At 45.6% G+C, this 21,138-nt stretch overlaps 1 protein-coding gene across 1 annotated transcript; it reads right to left on the bottom strand.

The window, feature by feature from the left end:
* Window positions 1-12,975: 12,975 nt before the first annotated feature.
* On the bottom strand, window positions 12,976-20,890 carry METTL7A (methyltransferase like 7A). The gene is made up of 2 exons (XM_023211142.2): window positions 19,967-20,890; window positions 12,976-15,596 (listed from the first exon to the last, which is right to left on the bottom strand). Exons 1-2 carry the CDS (start codon window positions 20,462-20,464, stop codon window positions 15,360-15,362), a joined length of 735 nt encoding a protein of 244 aa, XP_023066910.2. The 5' UTR covers window positions 20,465-20,890; the 3' UTR covers window positions 12,976-15,359.
* Window positions 20,891-21,138: the final 248 nt, after the last annotated feature.

Raw genomic sequence — 21,138 nt, 5'->3', positions numbered from 1 at the left:
TATAACCTCTGAAAATCTCTTTTCTCATTTGTCAAATGGGGATAATTATCCCTGTCTTGTAGAGTTGTAAGTACTATGTGAAATAATTGTTTAAAAAGTTAGTGCCAGCTGGGTGTTATAGCTCACGCCTGTAATCACAGCACTTTGAGAGGCTGAGACAGGAGAATTGCTTAAGCCCAGGAGTTTGAGACCAGCCTGGGCGATATAGCAAGATCCTGTCTCTATAAATAAATAGTGCCTTGCATAAAGAAGATACTTAAGAAATGGAAATTATTAGATATTTGGGACATGGAATAAAAGGATTATTCCAAAGAGAAGATTGACATCAGTGTCAGATACATTTTTTTTTTTTTTTTTTTTTTTGAGACGGAGTTTTGCTCTTGTTGCCCAGGCTGGAGTGCAATGGTGTGATCTAGGCTCATCGCAACCTCCACCTCCCAGGTTCAAGCAATTCTCCTGCCTCAGCTTCCCGAGTAGCTGGGATTACAGGTGCCCACCACCATGCCTAGCTAACTTTTTGTATTTTTAGTAGAGACAAGTTTTCCACATGTTGGCCGGGCTGGTCTTGAACTCCTGACCTCAGGTGATCTGCCAGCCTCAGCCTCCCAAAGTGCAGGGATTACAGGCACGAACCACTGTGCCAGGCAGTGTCAGATACATTTTTAAAGATTGAGAAACATGTAGCCTCAAGTAAGACTATCAAGCTTTTTACTTTCAAGAATGATAAATTCTGGGGCTGGATGTGGTGGCTAATGCCTGTAATCCCAGAACTTTGGGAGGCTGAGGAAGGAGGATCACTTAAGCCTAGGTGTTTGAAACCAGCCTGGGCAACACGGTGAGACCCTATCTCTACTAAAAATAAAAAAATTAACCGGGTGTGGTGGTGTGTGCTTGTGGTCCCAGCTACTTAGGAGGCTGAGGCAGGAGGATCACTTGGGCCTGGGAGGTTAAAGCTGCAGTGAACCATGATCACACCACCTCATTACACTCTGGCCCACAGAGGGAGACCCTGTCTCAAAAAACAACAAAACAAAGGTAAATTCTGAATGGCAATTTTCCTAGTTCATACATATGTTTCCATGTAGTTATCTGCAGGTTCCCAAGATAGTTTCTGAAACAAAATAATACCTTGCACATTGCCTGGTTCATTATTTCCTTCCCCTTGGTTCACGTGACCTCTGCTCCATTTCTCTGGCACTGGGATTAACCAGTGGCTCCATAGTTCAACAGGGAATTCTTATTTTTTAATGTAGCCTAATGCTCTTGGTTTTAAATATGGAGAGAGTTAAAGTGATACTGAACAGTTTGCTTGTTTGCTTTCGTTGATACTGGTTTGCTGTGATTCATCAGACTCTTAATTACTTTAACAGATAAACAAGAACTTCAGTTATGTTAAGTTCTGTGTTTTCTAAAGCAAGACCAAAGGAGAAGGCTTATGGTACAATCAAGAGCACAAAAGGAACTATTATGCAATGTTTGCTTTACTTTCTTTTTTTCTTTTTTTTTGAGACGGAGTCTTGCTCTGTCACCCAGGCTGGAGTGCAGTGGCCAGATCTCAGCTCACTGCAAGCTCCGCCCCCCAGGTTCACGCCATTCTCCTGCCTCAGCTTCCCGTGTAGCTGGGACTACAGGCACCCGCCACCACACCCGGCTAATTTTTTTTTCGTATTTTTAGTAGAGACGGGGGTTTCACCGTGTTAGCCAGGATGGTCTCGATCTCCTGACCTCGTGATCCGCCTGTCTCGGCCTCCCAAAGTGCTGGGATTACAGGCGTGAGTCACCGCGCCTGGCCAATGTTTGCTTTACTTTCTATTCAAGTTTGAAATATGTAGAAATTCAGAGGAAACAATTTTAAATATTAGAACACTTGGGAACAAAAAATGTTTCAGAATAAAAATATAAGACATTCTAATGTATCTTTTTTTTTTTTTTGGTCAGGCATTAAAATAAGCATTTGGCTCATTGTCCTAGGGTCTTAACAAGATTTAGGAAGAAATTGATGGAAATAGTAACCATCCTAGAATCTGCCCTTGAGGCTCTGGTGCCCCGCCCTGCCTGCTTTCTTTCAGTTCCTTGGATATAGTGTGTTTCCTCCTTTCGCTTGGCTGTGGCATGAGCTATTCTAGTTGGCTGAAATATTCTTTTTTCGTTCTTTGAAATTCAGCTCAGATGTTACTTCCTCAAGAAAGCCTCAGAGCTTCTCCCCCTGGGTAGGTCAGATTACATTCTCTGGGCACCCTGAGCTTCTTCCTCATCTGTAGAAAACATTTTTCATCATTGTATGCTCCATGCAGGCAGGGATATGTCTAGTTATTCGGGGCTCTAAGCCAGGCACTAAGAGCGGAGCACACAGTAGACACTCAATAAATATCTGTTGAGTGAAGTCAACCTATATTAAGTGCCAAGTGCATTGCTTCATTTACTCCTCAGCATAACCTTTTAGGTAGATACCCCCATTTACAGATGAAAAAACAGATAACTTGCTCAAGGTCACAGAGTCAACCAATGACACAATCAGGACTTGACGACATCACTTTGATGCCAAAGCCAGTGTTTCATTTTGTCTTTTACTTTCTTTGTTGCAAGCAGTCATCCCAGTGAAAATCCAGTGTTCTAAGTGATTTGCTTTAATGCGACCCCCAGAGCAAATGCCAGAGAAAAGGCAAGTAGGCAAGGCAAAAAAAACCTTTATTTATAAGCCAATGTGAAGGAGGGAGCGAGGTTCACCGGTCTCCAGCGGTGGAGGCTGACAGTCGCTCTGGCGTTCTCGGATGAGGTTCCTTGGTCCTGTGCATGAGGGGCCAAGGAAGTTCGCTCAGGCATTCTCGGGCGAGGTTCCTGGGTCCCGCGCACAAGGAGGGGCCGAGGAAGTTCGCTCAGGTGTTCTCAGGCGAGGTTCCTGGGTCCCGCGCATGAGGAGGGGCCGAGGAAGTTCGGCGGCATGCCTGCAGAGGCTTTTATGTCCTGGGCCCGGAAGTGGGAGGGCAGTGGACGGGACACAGGCGGGTTGGGGGTGGGGCGGTAGGTGTGGCTAGGCGGGTTCCGGTTTTTCTCCGTCAGAGGTCGGGTTGCGCCTGTGCAGTGGACCCGTGTCTTTCCCGGGCATGGGAAAGTTAACGGTGAAGAACCCGGAACTGCGCCATCTTGCCTCCGTTTGTCCAAACAGTCCAACCTTTTATTGATAATAGTGATAAGGGGCGCTGTGGTCTGTCTGGCTACTTCCTGCTGTTAAGGGACGTCGTTGAGGTTGGGGTCTATGGTTGGTATTCGGACGTACGGATGAAGAAGCATCTGGTTGAAGGTGATGGGCGTGACCTCTTGAACTTTGGCTCGGAGAAATTTGATTAAAATAGGAGCAAGACATAAGACAAAACAGGATTAGTATGGGAATTAGGAACAGGAGCATCTGCTGTATTACGGGCAGCAGCCATACTGGTGGTCCGGGGGTGAAGGGGGTATTGTAGGTTTTTAGTTCTGCTTTAATCCTGTTTAGGGTTTGGATGTTAGTGTCTACTAGGCCTGACTCGTTTATGTAATAGCAGCATTCTTCTCCTAAGAAGAGACATGTTTCTCCTTTTTCGGCAGTAAGTAAATCTAATGCTCGCCTATTTTGTGCTGCTACCTGGGCAACTGAGGTAATTTGACGCTGCAGAGAGGCCAGGCTTTCAGCTGAAGCCTCTATGGCCTCTCAGATTTGAGCTGCTAGAGATTGGGTAGACTGTACCGAGTGGGCAAGTGCCCCAGTTCCAAGCCCTGACGCCACTAAGGAGGCGGCCAGGGAGACTCCAATGACTAGGGGAAGGAAGACAGCCCGTTTTTGGAGATCATTAGGAGGAGGGTTAAATTGTATGACGAGTTCAGCTACTTCTGCTTTGCTATATAAGGTTAAACTAGGTACTAGGGACACTGGGACACAAAGGGATTGACCAATGGATGTGTGATCAAGGACCTTGAAGAGGGTTTTGTTGCACCAGAAATAACCTCCGATGGGAGCCGTCTGGGTCTTAGTGGGTGGCTGGGTATAGTTAGACCAGGAGGTGTTTGGGGTAGAGTAGCAGAAAGGAAGGATTGAACTTTCTGGGCTTTGGTATAGTGGGACTTGGAGTAAAAACGGTTTTTGGGAGGTGCCTATGGAGTTAGTTGTAGCCTTGAAAGCAGTAGGTAAGGGGACTGCCACTAAAGGGGCTCTTTCAAGGGCCGCACAGCGGAAACAGTGGGAGAGATTTGTTAGGTTGGCTGCCCGTGTTAGGTTTAACCCTTGACGGACTAGTTTTAACCATGAGAAGGGGTCCTTATTGGAGGAGTGTAATTGATCTTGTAAGGCCTGTTCTTGTGCTTGTATGGCTAAGGTTAAATTCTGTAGGGCTTGTATGTTTTGAGGAAGGGATTTTTGCTGGACAAGTGTTCTTTTTATCAAGAGAGTAGCCATGGGATATGAACTAAGGATTGTGTAGCCTGTGTAGAGTCCACCTTTGACTCCGTCTGCCCATCGGGGGTCCCATGGGTCTTTGATATTTAATTGGTATTGAAGGGGGGTTCGTTGATTCGCAACGGTGAAGAGAGCAGTGGGTTTCGTCTGTCTCAAGGTTGCATAATGGATCTTGCAATAAATGTAAGGGCATCCTAGGTTCTTTTGTTTCCAGTAAGTCTTACAATTGTAATGTGTCTGATCATGCAGGAAGCAGAGAGCCTTAGCTCCGGCTGCACTGCAACACGATAGGGTGAAATTTATAGTAAGATGGGGTTGGCAGCCTGAAGGGGGGCAGTCAGCAGTGCCCTGTAGCTGTGAGTGCTGTTTATTTTTGTGTGACCAAGTTTCAAATATAGAGAATCTCCATATGAAAGTTGGGTTAGTAATAGAGATTGAAATGCAAGAAAAAGATAGTAATATAAGTATGAAATAGTGCTTCATCTTCAGTGTAATCACAGGGTACACCTTGTCACTGAAGATGTTCTATAAAGGTAAGCGGGAGAACCACTGTGATGGGCTATTATCTGGAGGCAAGTAGGGATCTGGGGTAAGATATTGGAATTCTGTTATGTTTATATAGAGTATGGCGAGAAATTGGGATAAGCGCAAGGGGTCAGGGAACGTGTGGTGGTTGGGAGAGTTTGGTGAATTTGAGACGGGTAGGGGTAAGTCTAGTAGATGTCCACTGATTGTCTTCTGTGGGGGCCTTTTTTAATTGTGATATATGGACCCAGTGCGTGTGTCCTAGAAGTTTGGCTGCTGTGTATGTGGATAGGAGGACAGTATAGGGGCCTTTCCACCTAGGCTGAAGATCTTTGGCTTGGATATCTTTTAAGTATACTTGGTCTCCTGGGCTGAGAGAGAGATGTGGGCTATAGGTGTCTGTTGGAGAGGGGTGTGCTAGTTTTGCATGTTGTCTCAGGAGTTGTCTTAAGAGGGTGAGGTATGGGAGATAAGTTGCCAGCGGGGAAGAAAGGGTGGGTAACTGCTGGAGGGTGAGGGGCCGGCCGTAAACTAATTCAAACAGACTGAGGCCTGTTGGACTCCGTGGGGCTGCTCGCAGCCGGGTTAGGGCCAGGGGAAGGAGAGTTACCCACAATTGTCGAGTCTCGAGGGAGAGTTTGGTGAGTTGCTGCTTAATGAGCCCGTTGGCCTTCTCTACTTTACCAGAAGACTGAAGTCTATAAGGGATGTGGAGTTTCCAGGTGATGTGTAGGAGGGCTGCCACCTGTTGGACTACCTTGGAGATGAATGCTGGGCCGTTGTCGGACTGAAGAGTGAGCGGGAGGCCAAACCTAGGAATAATGTGTTCAGTGAGCATGGAGGCAACTATATTGGCGGTTTCTCCTGTAGCAGGATAGGCTTCTATCCATCCTGAAAAAGTATCAACGAGGGTTAAGAGATATTTGAATTTTTTATGCCTTGGCATGCGGGTAAAGTCAATCTGCCAATCTTTGCCTGGTTGGTGCCCTCTGAGTTGATGGCTCGGATGGGGGTTGCACAATGCGCCTTGAGGGTTTGGCTTGAGGCATGTGGAACACTGTCGGTTGATTATAATTAGGTGTTTCATGAGTGTGGGGCAGTGAATGAGGGGGCTTAGAAGGTTATATAAAGCTTTGGGTCCTATGTGTAGGGAATTATGTATGTCTTTTAGAATGGTGTGGAGTTGAGTTTCAGGAATAACTAATTTATTATTGAGGTAAATCCAATTGTCTGCGGCTAGTTTGGCTGTTGAATCTTGTAATAGTTTGGTCTTTTCCTCTTGGGTATAAGTAGGGGTATATTGAGGAGAGAGAAAACAAATAGAGGGAAGCGTGGGAGTGGAGAATCCGGCTGCCAACTTGGCAGTGGTGTCGGCAAAGTTATTGCCAGCCGCCACCGAGTTAGATGGAGTCTGATGACCTTTACAGTGTATGATGGCTGCTCTGGAAGGCACTGATAAAGCGTCTAGCAGTTTGAGTATCTGTTTTTTGTGGACTATAGGGGTACCACTGGTGGTTAGGAACCCTCTCTCTTTCCAGATGACAGAGTGGGTGTGTGCAATCAAGAAGGCATACTTGGAGTCTGTGTATATGTTTACCGTTTTTCCTCTGGATAGGAGGAGAGCCCTAGTTAGTGCGATAAGTTCTGCCTGCTGTGATGTTGTTCCTTGTGGTAAAGGCTTAGCTTCTAGGACCGCAGAAGATGTAACTACCGCGTATCCTGCCTGTCTGTTTCCTAGAGAATTTATAAAAGAACTGCCATCTACAAATAGGGTTAACTGTGAGCCTTCCAATGGCTGGTCATGTAAATGTAAGTGACTAGGTGGTTGGGCCTCTAAAAGTTCTGGACAGGAGTGTTCAGTACTAGGTTGCTTGAGAGGGTCAGGAAGTAGAGTGGCTGGATTCAGAGAGGAACAGACTCCTAGGGCAATGGTGGAGTCTTCTATGAATAGGAGGTGAAAGAGTTGGAGTCTGGACGGGGTTAGATGGCTAATACTTCTGTGTGCAATAGGATCTTAAAGGCGGTGAGTAGAGAAGACTGTTACGTTACCACCTCTAATGAGTTTCTTTGCTTCTTGGGTTAGACAGGCTGTTGCTGCTAGGGCCCGAAGACAGGGCTGCCACCCTTGTATGGTGGGGTCTAATTGTTTAGATAGATATGCCACGGGGCGATAGGTGGCGCCTATAGATTGGGCTAAAAGACCCACTGCAACTTTTTGTCTTTCATCTGTGAAAAGCTGGAAGGGGCGATGGAAGTCTGGGAGTGAGAGAGTAGGATGTGAGAGAAGGCAGTTTTTCAGGTGAGTGAAATGTTTATAGATTAACTTTGGGTTAGACAAAGGTCCTTGGGGAGTCTCCTTTACAGCTGCATATAGAGGCTTAGCCAAGATTCCGAAATTAGGAATCCAGTGTCTGAAAAATCCTACTAGGCCTAGGAAGGATTGAATTTCCTTAGCATCTTGAGGAGAAAGATTTTGTATTAGAGTTAAGCGGTCTGTAGTAAGTGAGCGTGTCGTAGGAGTGATCTCAATACCTAAATATATGACACATTGTTGTGCGAGTTGAGCTTTGTGTTTGGATATTCGGTAACCTTTGGATCCTAGATGATTAAGGAGGATCACAGTGTCTAAAAGAGAGTCCTGTCCCGTGGGACTACAGAGTAAAAGGTCATCTACATATTGGAGAATTTTACTATTGGTAAGAGGACAGGAGGCTAAGTCTTTTGCTAGGGCCTGCCCAAAGAAATGGGGGCTATCTCAGAACCCTTGGGGAAGCACTGTCCATGTCAGTTGGGTGGAGGTATGGGTGTCTGGGTCTTCCCATGTAAAAGCAAAAAGAAACTGACAATCTGGGTGCAGGGGAATAGTGAAAAATGCATCTTTTAGATCCAGTACAGTAAAGTGTGTTGTATTAGGTGGAATGAGAGAAAGAAGGGTATAGGGGTTGGGAACTACCGGATGGGTGGGACAAACAGCTTCATTGATAAGACGAAGATCCTGCACTAACCGAAAAGTTCCATCTGCCTTCTTTACAGGTAGGATTGGGGTGTTACAGGGAGAATGAATGGGGATGAGGATGTGTTGGCTGAGTAACCTAGTAATGATTGGTTTTAGTCCTCGTAAGTGCTGTGGAGAGAGAGAGAGAACTGTGGGCGGGTTGGAAACTGAGATAGTTTCTTAAGTTTTATAAGTATTGGTGGATGATGGTCCGCCACGACAGGAGTGGAGGTGTCCCACACTTGGGGGTCGATAGGAATGGGGAAATCGGGGAAAGGGTTAGTAGGATTGTTGGAGTCATTTGAGTTAGTCAATACCAGAAGCAGATGGCGGGTAGGGTGGGGGGCGCTAGTAGGGATGGAGATACAGGCTTTCAGTTGACTTAAAACATCTTGGCCCAGTAGGGGAGTGGGGCATGAGGGGATAATGAGGAACGAGTGTGCAAAATAGTTGTTGGCCAGACAGCAATTAAGGGTGGGGTTTTTCGAGGGCTGGACGGGGAGCCATTGACTCCTACAACAGAAATATTGGAGGGAAGGCTAGGCCCTTCGAAAGACGGCAAAACAGAGTAGGTAGCCCCGTTGTCAATTAAAAAATTAATTGTCTTACCTGCTACCAGGAGAGTTACCCGTGGCTCGGCGAGGGTGATGGGGGTCCCCGAGTCCCGGCACCTTCAGTCGTCATCCAGATGTAAGAGCTGGAAGGAGCTCCCAGGGTCCTGAGAAGGGATATCACGTTGAGGCGCCATGCCTGTTCTCAGGGTGGGGCAGTCAGACTTCCAGTGCCCTTCTTCATGGCACGCTGGACAAGGAGTTGTTGGCAGACAAGGGTTAGGACACTTTTTAGCCCAGTGTCCAGCTACTCCGCACTTGTAGCATGGCCGCACTGGCTCAGGCAGTTGGGGACTCTGGGGACATCTATTAGCCCAATGCCCTGGGTTACCGCATTTATAGCAAACCCCTTTTATTGTCTTTGAGCCTCCGGGGGTTTTGCTCTCCAGTTTTGGGTTACAGCTAGGCTGCAAAGCAGCAACTAAGGCTTGAGTCTGGAGCTGTACCTTCTGCCTTAGGCGAGCCTGTCGTTGGGCCTCAGCCATTTCCTCCCTTGGATTATAGACCTTGAAGGCCGACTTGACTATTTCTTGAATAGGAGTTTGAGGCCCATCCTCTGCCTTTTGGAGTTTTTTCCGAATATCCGAGGCCGATTGTGAAATAAAATATGATGCTAGAATAGTGGCCCTGGCTGGGGAAGCTGGGTCTAACCGAGTGTATTGAATTAAAGCCTCAGTTAGCCTGTTTAAAAATGTGGCCGGGTTCTCATCTGGACCTTGAATAATTTCTTTTAGTTTATTAAAATTTACTACCTTATTTGAGGCCGCCTGCATACCAGCCAGAAGACATTGAGTCATCATATCTCGTCTTAAGCGGCCTGGCTGGCCTACTTGATAGTTCCAGTCTGGATCTATAGAGGGGACTGCTTATTCCCCTAGTGGGAAGGCAGGGTCTGTTAAGTGTAATTGGTTGGCATGCTGCCTGGCGGCCACTAGGATGCGCTCCTGCTCCTCAGGGTTTAGAGTAGAGGTAAGAATAACCTGGAGATCATGCCAGGTTAAATCGTACGCCTGGCAAAGGTATCTAAATTCTTTGGTATAAATTGTAGGGTTGGCAGAAAAATCTCCTAAGCGTTTTTCAATCTTTGAAAGATCCGCTAGTGAGAAGGGAACACGAACTCTAACTACGCCCTCTGCTCCGGCCACCTCACGAAAGGGTGCTAAGACCGCGGGGGGGGGGGGTTGGATAGGGTGAGAGTAGGAGCGGGGGCAGTCAGGCAATCTTTAGAGTGGGTATGGGCAGAGATAGGCGAGCTAAGATGGCCAGGTGGAAGTGCCGAGGGGTGGGAGGGAAGTGTAGCCTCAACAATGGTGGGAGAGGCTGAGGAGGGAGGCGGGACAACTGCGAGAGCAGGAGGGGGAGGTGGAGCCGAAAGAGGAGGTGGGGCCGAAGTGGGAAGGGGAGGTGGAGTATATGGCCGGAGTGGAAGGGGGAGAGGGGAAGTAAGGTCTTCCGGCAACTCAGACAGGAAAGATGACTCCTCTTTTTCGGACTCGTTAGGCCTGCATCCCTAGCCAACATGACTTGAGCCAAGGAACACCGGCCACACATGTCCGGACGAGAACGCAAGGCCCAAAATCCTTGTATGTAATTAATTTCAGACCACCTGCCTAAGCGTTGACAAAAACTACTGAGGTCGGTTAAAATGTTACCGTCTAGAGTGCCCTCAGGCGGCCATTGAGACTGATTGTCTAAATTATATTGTGGCCACGCCACAGTGGAGAGGAACACCAGTCGCTTTCATCTGAGATCTTGTTCTAATTGCAAAGTTTTGAGGTTTTTTAGAAGACACCCTAAAGGGGAGTCTCTAGGTATTTTGGATTGGGGGTTTCCCATTGTCTTCCTCTCGCCAATAGGCGGAAACAGAAACCGAACTCTACCTGGCTACAAAGTGTCCTTTGGAGCCACCAGAGACCGGTGAGAGGCTGCTGGAGCCGGAATGGAGATTACCTCCAGGCGGACGTCTCCGTCCTGGACGGGTCTCCCACGGAACAGAACGGAGATTACCTCCAGGCAGACCTCTCAGTCCTGGAAGGGTCTCCTACAGAACGGAATGGAGTTCCTTTGGGCAGAAGTCTCTGCCTTTGGGAACTTCCCTGGGTCACCTGGTGACCGGAAAAAAACCCTTGGGCCTGCGCAGGACTTCTGGCCAAGGGATATGAGAGGGAGGCAGAAGGTACTCACCCCTAGGAGACTTGGAGGTGGGGAAAGCCATGTCCAGGTCCTGGTCCGTCTGGGGCGTGGAAGGAGGAGGCTCCTCCGACCTTGGGGGGCCCTGAGGAGGGGTCTCCTCCGAGGTTTCCGCACCAGCTGATTTGCTTTAATGCGCCCCCCAGAGCAAATGCCAGAGAAAAGGCAAGTAGGCAAGGCAAAAAATAACTTTATTTATAAGCCAATGTGAAGGAGGGAGCCAGATTCACCGGTCTCCGGCCGTGGAGGCCGAGGAAGTCACTCCGGGGTTCTCGGAGGAGGTTCCTCGGTCCTGCATATGAGGAGGGGCCGAGGAAGTTGGTGCGTGCCTGCTGGAAGCGGCTTTTATGTCCTGGGCCCGGAAGTGGGCGGGCAGTGGGCAGGACATAGGCGGGTCAGGGGCGGGGAGGTAGGCGTGGCTAGGCAGGTTCCGGTTTCTCTGCGTAGGAGGTCGGGTTGCCCCTGCGCAGTGGACCCCTGTCTTTCCCAGGCGCAGGAAAGTTGACGGTGAAGAACCTGGAACTACGCCATCTTGCCTCCGTTTGTCCAAACACTAAGCATTGTAGTATATGATCTCCCATAGGAAGACAGACAGGGTCTGATCCAAATCCAGTGAAATCCAGCAACAGGTTTATAATGGATATTTGATATGTGCCTTGCTAGCATCCATTCCAAATTCAACCCAATGACCACAACTAAGGAGCATTTAGCAAAGGGATTTTATTACTTGCAACAAGTAAGGAGAATGCCAGGGATTATTCCCAAAGCAGTATCTCCCAGAGCTGAGGGCTTCCTCAGATTTTATAAGTATAGGGTAATGAGGCATGATCTGATTGGATCTTGCAATGAGGTGATGCTGGGAGGCATGATCTGAGTGGATCCTGCCATGGGGTGATACCACAGCTCTTCTGATCAGTCTTAATTCAGTCCCCATCCTTGGACTGAGCACTTAGCTTAGGTTCCCCCTGTGGTTGAAGGCTTGGTTCATCTGGGCGTGCTCAGGGCACACAACCTGAGGGTCCATTGGCAACTGAAAAACAACTCACAACTTTGTTACATAAAGGTTAAATGAGATTGGTCTGGTATGGCCACAAAAAGTAGGCTTGCTCTTTCTAACTGGCCTTGTGCCCTGGAAGCATGAAGGTCAGAGCCATTTCTATCAACTTACTACCTAACAGCAGAGGGGAGGACAGACATGACCCTAGAGATTGTCTGGCTCCTGGTAACATTTTCTGAGCCCTGTTCAGGCTGTGCCTGAGGCTTTCTGCCATATGATTTTCACTAATTTGAATTGGTAGAGTTCTTTTTCTGCTTAAGCCTATTTGGGTTGGGATTCTGTCAGTTGGAATCAAAGGATTCCTAACCAGTATAGGACCTAAAAGACATTGGATGTGTTTTGCCTTTTTTTCTTTCTCCCTTTTGCACAGGCTGAAGTCGTTTCCTCAGGCTCCTAAAATGATTATAAATGTGTGTTCTCTGGGCTCAAGGAGGAAAGTGGTAAGAAGGTGTTAGGGCAGCAATGATTATCAAAGGAGATTTTGTGGTGTAGGGAGTCAGGGCTTCTAAGACTTGCTCAGTAACTTGTGGAATGACTGTAAAAAACTTCATTTATTTATTTCTCTACACCTCAGTTTTCTCTGAAAAGTGACGATAATATTTGCCACACCACTTAGATAAGAGGGAATTGATAAGACTATGCCTAGGACTTTGTACTTTGGTATTATCTTTCAACGTAATGACATTTCACCATTTCAACCTGTGGCTTTTCCTAGTTCTCAATCACTAGACTGACCAATAGTGAGATGGGTGGATTAAGGAGGTTCCTATTCTGGGGAGATAACAGAGGAAGGAGATTCATGTTCCAGAGCTTAGGAAGCATTAGGTGTGCATTCAACCTCACTGCATCAGTAACTTTTCATGTTCAAGAGATATTTAAAATAGTAAGTTTCCTTTCTTTCTGCTCTGTGGATTTAACAAATGGGATCTTTAGACTTGAACTTTTTTGCTTTTTTAAAGTAGCCAAACATCACATGGTGGACTTGAACTTCTCAAAACCCATTCTGATACTTGTAGGACTGCTTTGTGTAAAATCTATTAGCTGTGTTTATAGTTACCTGACTGTAGAAAGAAAAATTTACATGTTTAAATAGCTAAAATTTCCACAATGAAGCAAAAGCCTCCCAGAGACATTAAGAAAAACAAAGGCAGCAAAGATAAAAACCATATTTCTGTTTCTAACAAATGTGAATTTATTGGTTGATCTGATATTTAAAATAATACTTTACAAAAATCATCTCATTTTTTTTTTTACAAAATCATCTCATTTACTTTTAGAAAATATACTACATTCATTAAAATTCATACAAACCATTGCAGAAAATATTAAACCCTCTAACCAACCTAACACTTGCTTTCAGAGGCACTTGTGATGATTTTCACAGCTTCCATAGTTGCAAAGAACAAAGAAATCATCTTCAAACGGGTGGAATTAGATAAGAATAATCCAAAAAAAATTTGTTTATTTCTTTACAGACTCACAGATTGCTTGATGTTTAGGGACTCTTACCTAGGACACCTAATTATTCAAGGTTTTCCTAATTATACTGGGCTTTTTCATTGCCTACAATCTACAATATTCGGCAAAGTATTAAGGAAAATATAATAAGGAAAATGAACCCAAGAACCTTAACCTCAAATAGTTTCATGGATATACTAAAGTATCAAGTAAAATCTTTATCTTAAGACTTTAGAACTGGAATGCAAGAAAACAAACTTTGGTGGAATACTGGAATAAAAGACATAAAGCTGGGCAGAACTAGTGGCAACCTTGTATGTTAATTCTGAAAGCCAGACTAGTGATGCTAAGAATAACAAATAGGTTCAGATTTGTTTTTCAGAAACTTGAGCTATTTTGGCCAGGTGCAGTGTCTCAAGCCTGTAATCCCAGCAATTTGGGAGGTCAAGGTGGGAGAATCACTTGAGCCCAGGAGTTCAAGACCAGCCTAGGCAACATAGTGAGACCCTGTCTCTACTATTTTTTTTTTTTTTTTTTAGACAGAGTCTTGCTCTTGTCGCCCAGGCTAGAGTACAATGGCATGATCTCGGTTCACTGCAACCCCTGCCTTCTGGGTTCAAGCAATTCTCCTGCCTCAGCCTTCCAAGTACCTGGAATTATAAGCACCCACCACCATGCCTGGCTAATTTTTTTTTTTTTGTATCTTTAATAGAGAAGGGGTTTCGCCATGTTGGCCAGGCTGGTCTTGAACTCCTGACCTCGAGATCCGCCCGCCTCGGCCTCCCAAAGTGCTAGGATTACAGGCATGAGCCACCATGCCCAGCCCCCATCTCTATTTTTAAAACACAATTTAAAAGCAAAAAGAAAAAATCTGTGCTGTTTAGACTTGGACTTTTAATTAGCTAGTATTTCTTAATTCAATCAATCAATGATTGAGACCTTTTCACCGCTCCCTTTTCAAAGTCTTCTTTTGAGTGATGTAAGTGCTGCTTATCACCAAGCTCTCAAAGAGAAGATGAAATTAAAATCTGATAGGTAACTATTTAAATAAGACAACTGGGGTAACCCATTTCTCCAGGACCCCTCTCTGCAGCAGAGAGCTATTCTCTTTCTTTTGCCTAGTAAACCTCTGCTCTTAACCTTAAAAAAAAAAAAAAAAAGCAATTGGAAAAAATTTCAAGCCAATGAATAAAATAAGATTTGGGGAGAATGGTAGATGCTAATTATGAAAGTCGACTGTTTCCTTTGAAGGGGGAGTTCAAAGCCGTTTTTTTGATGTGAATTCTTTGGGAGACAATAGAAAATGGCTAAATAGGATATAACAGAAACTTTTAAGGACGGAATTCAACTTTACCTAAAAAAGGTTTCAGGCTGGGCGTGGTAGGTTACCTCTGTAATCACAGCACTTTGGGAGGCTGAGGCAGGCAGATCACCTGAGGTCAGGAGTTCAAGAGTAGACTAACATGGGGAAACCCCGTCTCTACTAAAAATACACAGTTAGCCGGTGTGGTGACGCATGCCTGTAATCCCAGCTACTTGGGAGGCTGAGGCAGGAGAATCGCTTGAACCCGGGAGGTGGAGGTTGTGGTGAGCCAAGATTGCAGCATTGCGCTCCAGCCTGGGCAACAAGAGCGAAAACTCCGTCTCAAAAACAAAACAAAACACAAAAACCTTGAGCCGGGTGCGGTGGCTCACGCCTGTCATCCCTGCACTTTGGGAGGTTGAGGCGGGTGGATCGCCTGAGATCAGGAGTTCAAGACCAGCCTGGCCAACATAGTGAAACCCTGTCTGTACTAAAAATACAAATTAGCTGGGCATGGTGGTGGGCGCCTGTAATCCCAGCTACTAGGGAGGCTGAGGCAGGAGAATCGCTTAAACCCAGAGGCGGAAGTTGCAGTGAGCAGAGATCAAGCCATTGCACTCCAGCCTGGGCAACAAGAGCAAAACCGTCTCCCCGCCAAAAAAAAAAAAAAAAACCAAAAACACAACCCCCCCCCAAAAAAAAACAGTTTCTCTTCTCCCACTTAGCATTTTAAATGTAAAACTGAAGCTTTAAATTCTTTGAGCCATTCAGCTCTTAGCTGCCAGCTCACACTATTTCACAGCATATCCATAGATATGAGGGCGCACCAACTCCCAGGACAGTGGGGCCTGGATGTGCTGCAGCTTCAGTTTAGAGAAGCCGGCTCGCTCCAGGGTCTTCCAGCTCTCTCTGGTCAGGCTGCACCCGTCGAACAGAAGGGGCCAGAAAGGATCCAGGACTTGTTGCCAGAAGGAATTCCAAGTTGAACGCTCAGCTGCCACATGCTCCATGAAATAAAAAGCCCCTCCCTGAGAAAAAAGAAAAAAAGAAAAAAAAAATTTTCAAAGATTTTTTCATTTCTGTTTTTTAAATTTATTTTTTGAAAACTGTTCTCTGGCACTGCCTTGCAAACCTGTGAGAAACCGCAGAGTTGTGAGCAGAAGAGTCACTCCACACTAAGCTCACCCTTGAGACTGAATAACCATGTTTTTAATTTTTGTGCCATTTCCACAAATATGTACATTATATGATGAATGAAAATTCTGATTCATCTAAAATCATTACTGAATTCAAGATAACATTTTGTCATTAGGTATTTTATTCAGTCAGTGGATGCTAAATGTCAACTACTGCTTGTAGGAATTAGCAACTGCTGCTTTCATTGAGGAGTCCTATAAATGTTGGTCAAGCACAGGCACAATAGATGTTATTACATGTTATGGGTGGGGGCATCTTCAGAAGTTTTCTACCTATCTACCTCTGAGGGGAGTAGGGAGCAAAGGACCAGACAGTCCCCTCAAAAAATCGTGGTAACTGCCCCACTCTTCTTGGCCTCCACTAGCTATCCTAGTCTTGGCCCCTCAGGCAGAGTTTACAGACAGAATTCCGTTTAGTGATGGAGTTCCCCCAAATTATATGGGTAAGTGTAAGACCTATGTTGGGAATAGAAAAATTGACATTTCCTGATTTGTTTATTATTTCTTGAGACAGAGCCTGGCCCTGTCAACCAGGATGGAATACAGTGGCACAATCTCAGCTCACAGCAACCTCCACCTCCTGGGCACAAGCAATCCTCCTGCCTCAGCCTCCCAAGTAGATGGGACAACAGGTGCACACCACCACACCCAGCTAATTTGTTTTTGTTTTGTTTTGTTTTGTTTTGTTTTTAGAGACAGAGTTTCGCTGCATTGCCCAGGCTGGTCTCAAACTCCTGAGCTCAAGTGATCCTCCTGCCTAGGCCTCCCAAATTGCTGTGATTACAGGCGTGAGCCATTGTGCCCGGCCCTGATTTTTTAAAAAAATTTTCATAGGATAGGGCAGCATAAAAGAGGAGAGGCAGGTTTAGGGAGGTCAGTGTTACCCTCTGGTTTACACATGTTAAGAGGTGCCTCTGAGCTATCCAGGAGACTGCTGAGTAGACAGCTGGATATGCAAGTTTGGGGGCAGAAGAGAGACCTGGGATAGATGTTTAGATCTGGAAATCATCTGTATATATGTGGTATTTGAGAATTCTGGAGGTATATGAGATTGCTGGGGAGTGTATGTAAGTGAAATGAACCAATGAAAGGAGTTAGCCAGCTTCCTTTAGGCAGACAGTAGGGAAGGGTCCCGCGAGAACTTCTGACCAGTGCCACAAATGCTTACATGAGATGTTTTGTGCAGATAAGGGAACTTGCACAGGGCCTTGCCTAAACATGCCTGCAGTGGACTAAGGGCCCACATGCACGCTGGAGGAATTGGGGGTGGAGCCACCAGGAATTCACGCCTTTACAAACAGGGAACCCAGCTCCATCAGCTTTTACATAAAAGCCCTTGTATTCAGTTGCGAAGGGCGCAACCAGCAACCTGCTTTCAGGACTCCTCTTTTTACTGAGAGCTTTCTGTTTTGCTTGATAAATTCTACTCCACTCACTCGTCCATGTTCACGTGCCTATTTCTTCCTGGTTGTGAGACAAGAACCTGGACCTAGCTGAGCTAAGGAGCAAAAATCCTGCATCACCAAGAAAGGAACCCCAATGGTAGGAGATGGGTAGAGGAACAAGAGCCAGCAAAAGTGATAGAAATGTTGAAATCAGCAAGATGAAAACCCCAATAACAAGCACTGTGGTACAGTGGTAAGAATATTTGCATTTGCATTTGGCCGGGCACGGTGGCTCACACCTGTAATCCCAGCACTTTGGGGAGGCCAAGGTGGGTGGATTACTTGAGGCCAGAAGTTGGAGAACAGCCTGGCCAACATGGTGAAACCCCAACTCTACTAAAAATATAAAAGTTAGCCAGGTGTGGTGGTGTGTGCCTGTAATCCCAGCTACTTGGGAGGCTGAGGCTGGGAGAGTCACTTGAACCTGGGAGGTGGATGCTGCAGTTAGCCAAGATCGTGCCACTGTACACCAGCCTGGGTGACAGAGCAAGACTTTGTCTCAAAAGAAAAAAAAAAAAAGGGAATATTTGCATTTGCATTAAAGAGAGCCAAATTTACTAGCTGTGTAACTTTGTGCAAATTTCTTAATCTCTCTGAGTCTGTTACTTTGTCCTAACATGAAGATATCTACTTTAGAGGACTGTTGAGAGGGTTAAATGAAAATGTAATAAAGTTCCCTTGTTATATCCAGCAGAGAGTGGGTGCTTGGCAGGAACTAAGGAAGACTATCATGAATGTGATACCTTTAAGAGGTCAATTGATTTTTGGACTGTAAAACTGAGATAACAATTACCTGCCTTGTAGCAGTGTTGGGAGATTAGTAATACTGTAAGCAAAACATCTACTAATGTGCCAGTTGGTGTCCAGTCTTAGGATATAAGAACCCAGCATTTGGGTATAAGAATCAGTCCTTTTTTATTTACTACTCTGATATTGAGCCAAAGACAGGATTGTATGATCGTCTCCAAACCCTGTCTCCAAGTTATTTATTCCTGAGGAACTTCCTCTATTAGAAAATAAAACTGAGGGTGGGCATGGTGGCTCGCACCTGCACTGGGAGGCCAAAGTGGGCAGACCACTTGAGCCCAGGAGTTTGAGACCCGCCTGGGCAACATGGCAAAACTTCATCTCTACAAAAATATAAAAACTAGCTGGGTGTGGTGTCACATGCCTGTAGTCCCAGCTACTGGGAGGGTGGGGAGGCTGAGACGGAAGGATTGCTTGAGCCCAGCAGGTCAAGGTTGCAGTGAGCCATGATCGTGCCACTGCACTCCAGCCTGGACAACAGAAGGAAACCCTGTCTCAACAAAAAATAAAAACTGGGATTACAAAACATGCCTTTCCCCCAGAATAGTAAATTCAAATGTTAAGATATCCATATCTTCAACTTTGTTCAGAATATAAAACGATTTTAAACTAGCTAAAAATAATAAGGGTAATATGTGAAAACTACATACAGGTGTAAAGAATTATAGACTTTATGGAAAGGTTTAAAATGAAAAGTAATTCTTTCCCTGAATCCAATCCCATTCCCAAAACGTAACCAATGTTAATAGTTACTTGTCTATCATTCCCATTAACATATACACATACATGTATATCCTCTCTCCCCCTCACAAAATGGGCACGCAGTGGGCCTATGCTCTACCTAACATTCTGTGGCTTGATTGCTTTTTGTTTTCATTAAAACATTATCTCTTGGGGATTTTTAAGTATCAGCACAGATAACTCTTCTTGTTCTCACAGCTGCACAGTGTTCCTTTATACAATATGACAACTCACTTACATAACATCCTATTGATAGACATTTCAGTTATTTCCAAATGCTACTTACTATTCTTGTGCATGGACAAGTTTTTGCATGTGGGATAAGTTCTTGCATGTGGATAAAAGAGTATGTGTGCTTTAAATTTTGATATTAGATATCAGCCAAAGAGGGTACCTCTTCTAATATGTGTGGTGGTGTCCAGTCCCCCAAACCCACCCCAACACTATACTGACCTTAAAAGAAGTCCCTAATGGTATAATAGGTAAAATTAGTATCTTCCTTTAATTAACTCTTTAAGTTTGAGCACTTTTTGTCCTGTAATTGGTTTACATTTCTGTTCCTGTTATTTGCCATTTTCCCTTTTGTTTTTCTTATTGAAAAAATATTGATCTTATTGACACATAATGTCTTTTAACATGAGGGAAGTTAACCCTTTGTCTATCATCCCTTGCAAATATTTTTTCCAAGCTTGTTTTGTACTTTAACTGTTTTTGGGAGTTTTTTTCTTTTTCTTTTTCTTTTTTTTTTTTGAGACGGAGTCTCACTCTGTTGCCCAGGCTGGAGTGCAGTGGCGCAATCTCGGCTCACTGCAACCTTTGCCCCACCAGGTTCAAGTGATTCTCCTGCTTACAGGCGCCTGCCACCATGCCTGCCTAAGTTTTGTATTTCTAGTAGTGATGGGGTTTCGCCATGTTGGCCAGTCTGGTCTCGAACTCCTGACCTCAAGCGATCCACCTGCCTCAGCCTCCCAAAATGCTGGGATACAGACGTGAGCCACTGTCCCCGGCCAGGAGTTTTTTTCTTTATAGCAGTTTTAAGTTTTTATATTCAGATTTATCAATCTTTCTCTTTATAGCTTCTCTCCCACTCTAGGATTTCTAAAAATTCGACAGTCCTTTCTAGTAGTTTACTTTTTATGTTAAAATGTTTCTGCCACCTAAAATCGACAGGCTGCTACTAACCAGTCCTCTTCACACCCTTTCACTCACCCGTCTCAGCACTCTGCACACCTCGCGGAGAATCTGCTCCTGGTTCTTCACAGAGCACAGCACCAGGGTGCAGACCACCACGTCCACAGAGCCATCGGCCACCTGGTGCATGTTCTCCCCGGCAGCTATCACAAAACGCTCAAACTGCAGGTGTCGGTTCTCTGCCATGCTCTTGATCAAAAACTTCTCAAAGTTGGGGTTGGGGTCAATACAGGTCACCCTGCACCCAGGTGGGTAGAACCTGAAGTTGGCCCCCGTGCCACAGCCCACCTCCAGCAGGGAGAGCTTCCCGGAGGGGCCCGCAAACTCCTGCAGGTTGCCGAAGAGCTCCCGCTTCTTGCTTGCCATCTGTTCGTTGTACGTCACAGTGAACCTCGCCAAGAAGTAGGGGAAGCATTTTTTGCATATCGGGCTCCACAAGCCCAGAAAATTCAGCAGGTATATGGGAAATGCCAGGATGTAGATGGCCAGTCTCAGGATAAAGATGGTAAGCTCCATTGCTCAGAAGGAGGGAAAAAAAAAAAACCAAACAGATCAACAGTTAGAGACCTGACTCCTTTAATTGCCGGGGAGAGGCTTCTGGCCACACTCCAGAGCCAATCAGCTGCAGAGGAGAAAAAGAACGGGCTGTGCTGGAAAGTCAAAGCAGGGGCAAGAGGCCTATTTTGCCTAATTAATAGATGTTTGGCAGCAGTCGATTCAGCTTAGTTTTCATGAAGCAACATGAGAAGGTTCCCAGCGTTTCCTCAGAAGGAAAGTTGATTATAATCCTTTATTCCTAATCGATTCCTGTTTCCCCTTCTCTGGGTTTGGAGACAGCTGCTAGCTTCCTGCTAGAGTTTTATAAGCACAGTGTACTTACACCCCACCGGGCTTTCCAGTGACCTCTAAAAGAAAACAGAATTCGTGGGTGGAGCCTGGTCAAACGACACCAGAAGCCCTTTATCATAACACAACTCCCTTTCCCCGCCCAAACCCTGTTTTTTTTTTTTTAAAGAGGGAAGTGAAAGGACATGCGTGCGCGGCCACAGTCAGCAAGAACTCTCCCTTTTACATTCTGGGCAGAGGCTTTCAGTGTTCATAACTCAACAACAGGATTATTTTTGTAAACCAAAAATAATGTTCTAAGGCCCCCTAACCATCTGAATGGACTTTCTCCTTGGCCAGGGCGC

This window comes from Piliocolobus tephrosceles, chromosome 10, assembly GCF_002776525.5.
Source record: "Piliocolobus tephrosceles isolate RC106 chromosome 10, ASM277652v3, whole genome shotgun sequence".
Taxonomy (NCBI): domain Eukaryota; kingdom Metazoa; phylum Chordata; class Mammalia; order Primates; family Cercopithecidae; genus Piliocolobus; species Piliocolobus tephrosceles.
The sequence above is the reverse complement of the archived record's forward strand: the minus strand, read 5'-3'. Positions and strand labels throughout refer to the sequence as shown.

What these genes read in the sequence shown, in the direction of transcription:
- METTL7A (XM_023211142.2), bottom strand. Translation starts at nt 20,464, where the DNA reads ATGGAGCTTACCATCTTTATCCTGAGACTGGCCATCTACATCCTGGCA. An exon ending in TGTGCAGAGTGCTGAGACGG is followed by an intron (nt 15,597 to 19,966) that starts GTGAGTGAAAGG and finishes CTTTTTTCTCAG; the next exon opens with GGAGGGGCTTTTTATTTCAT.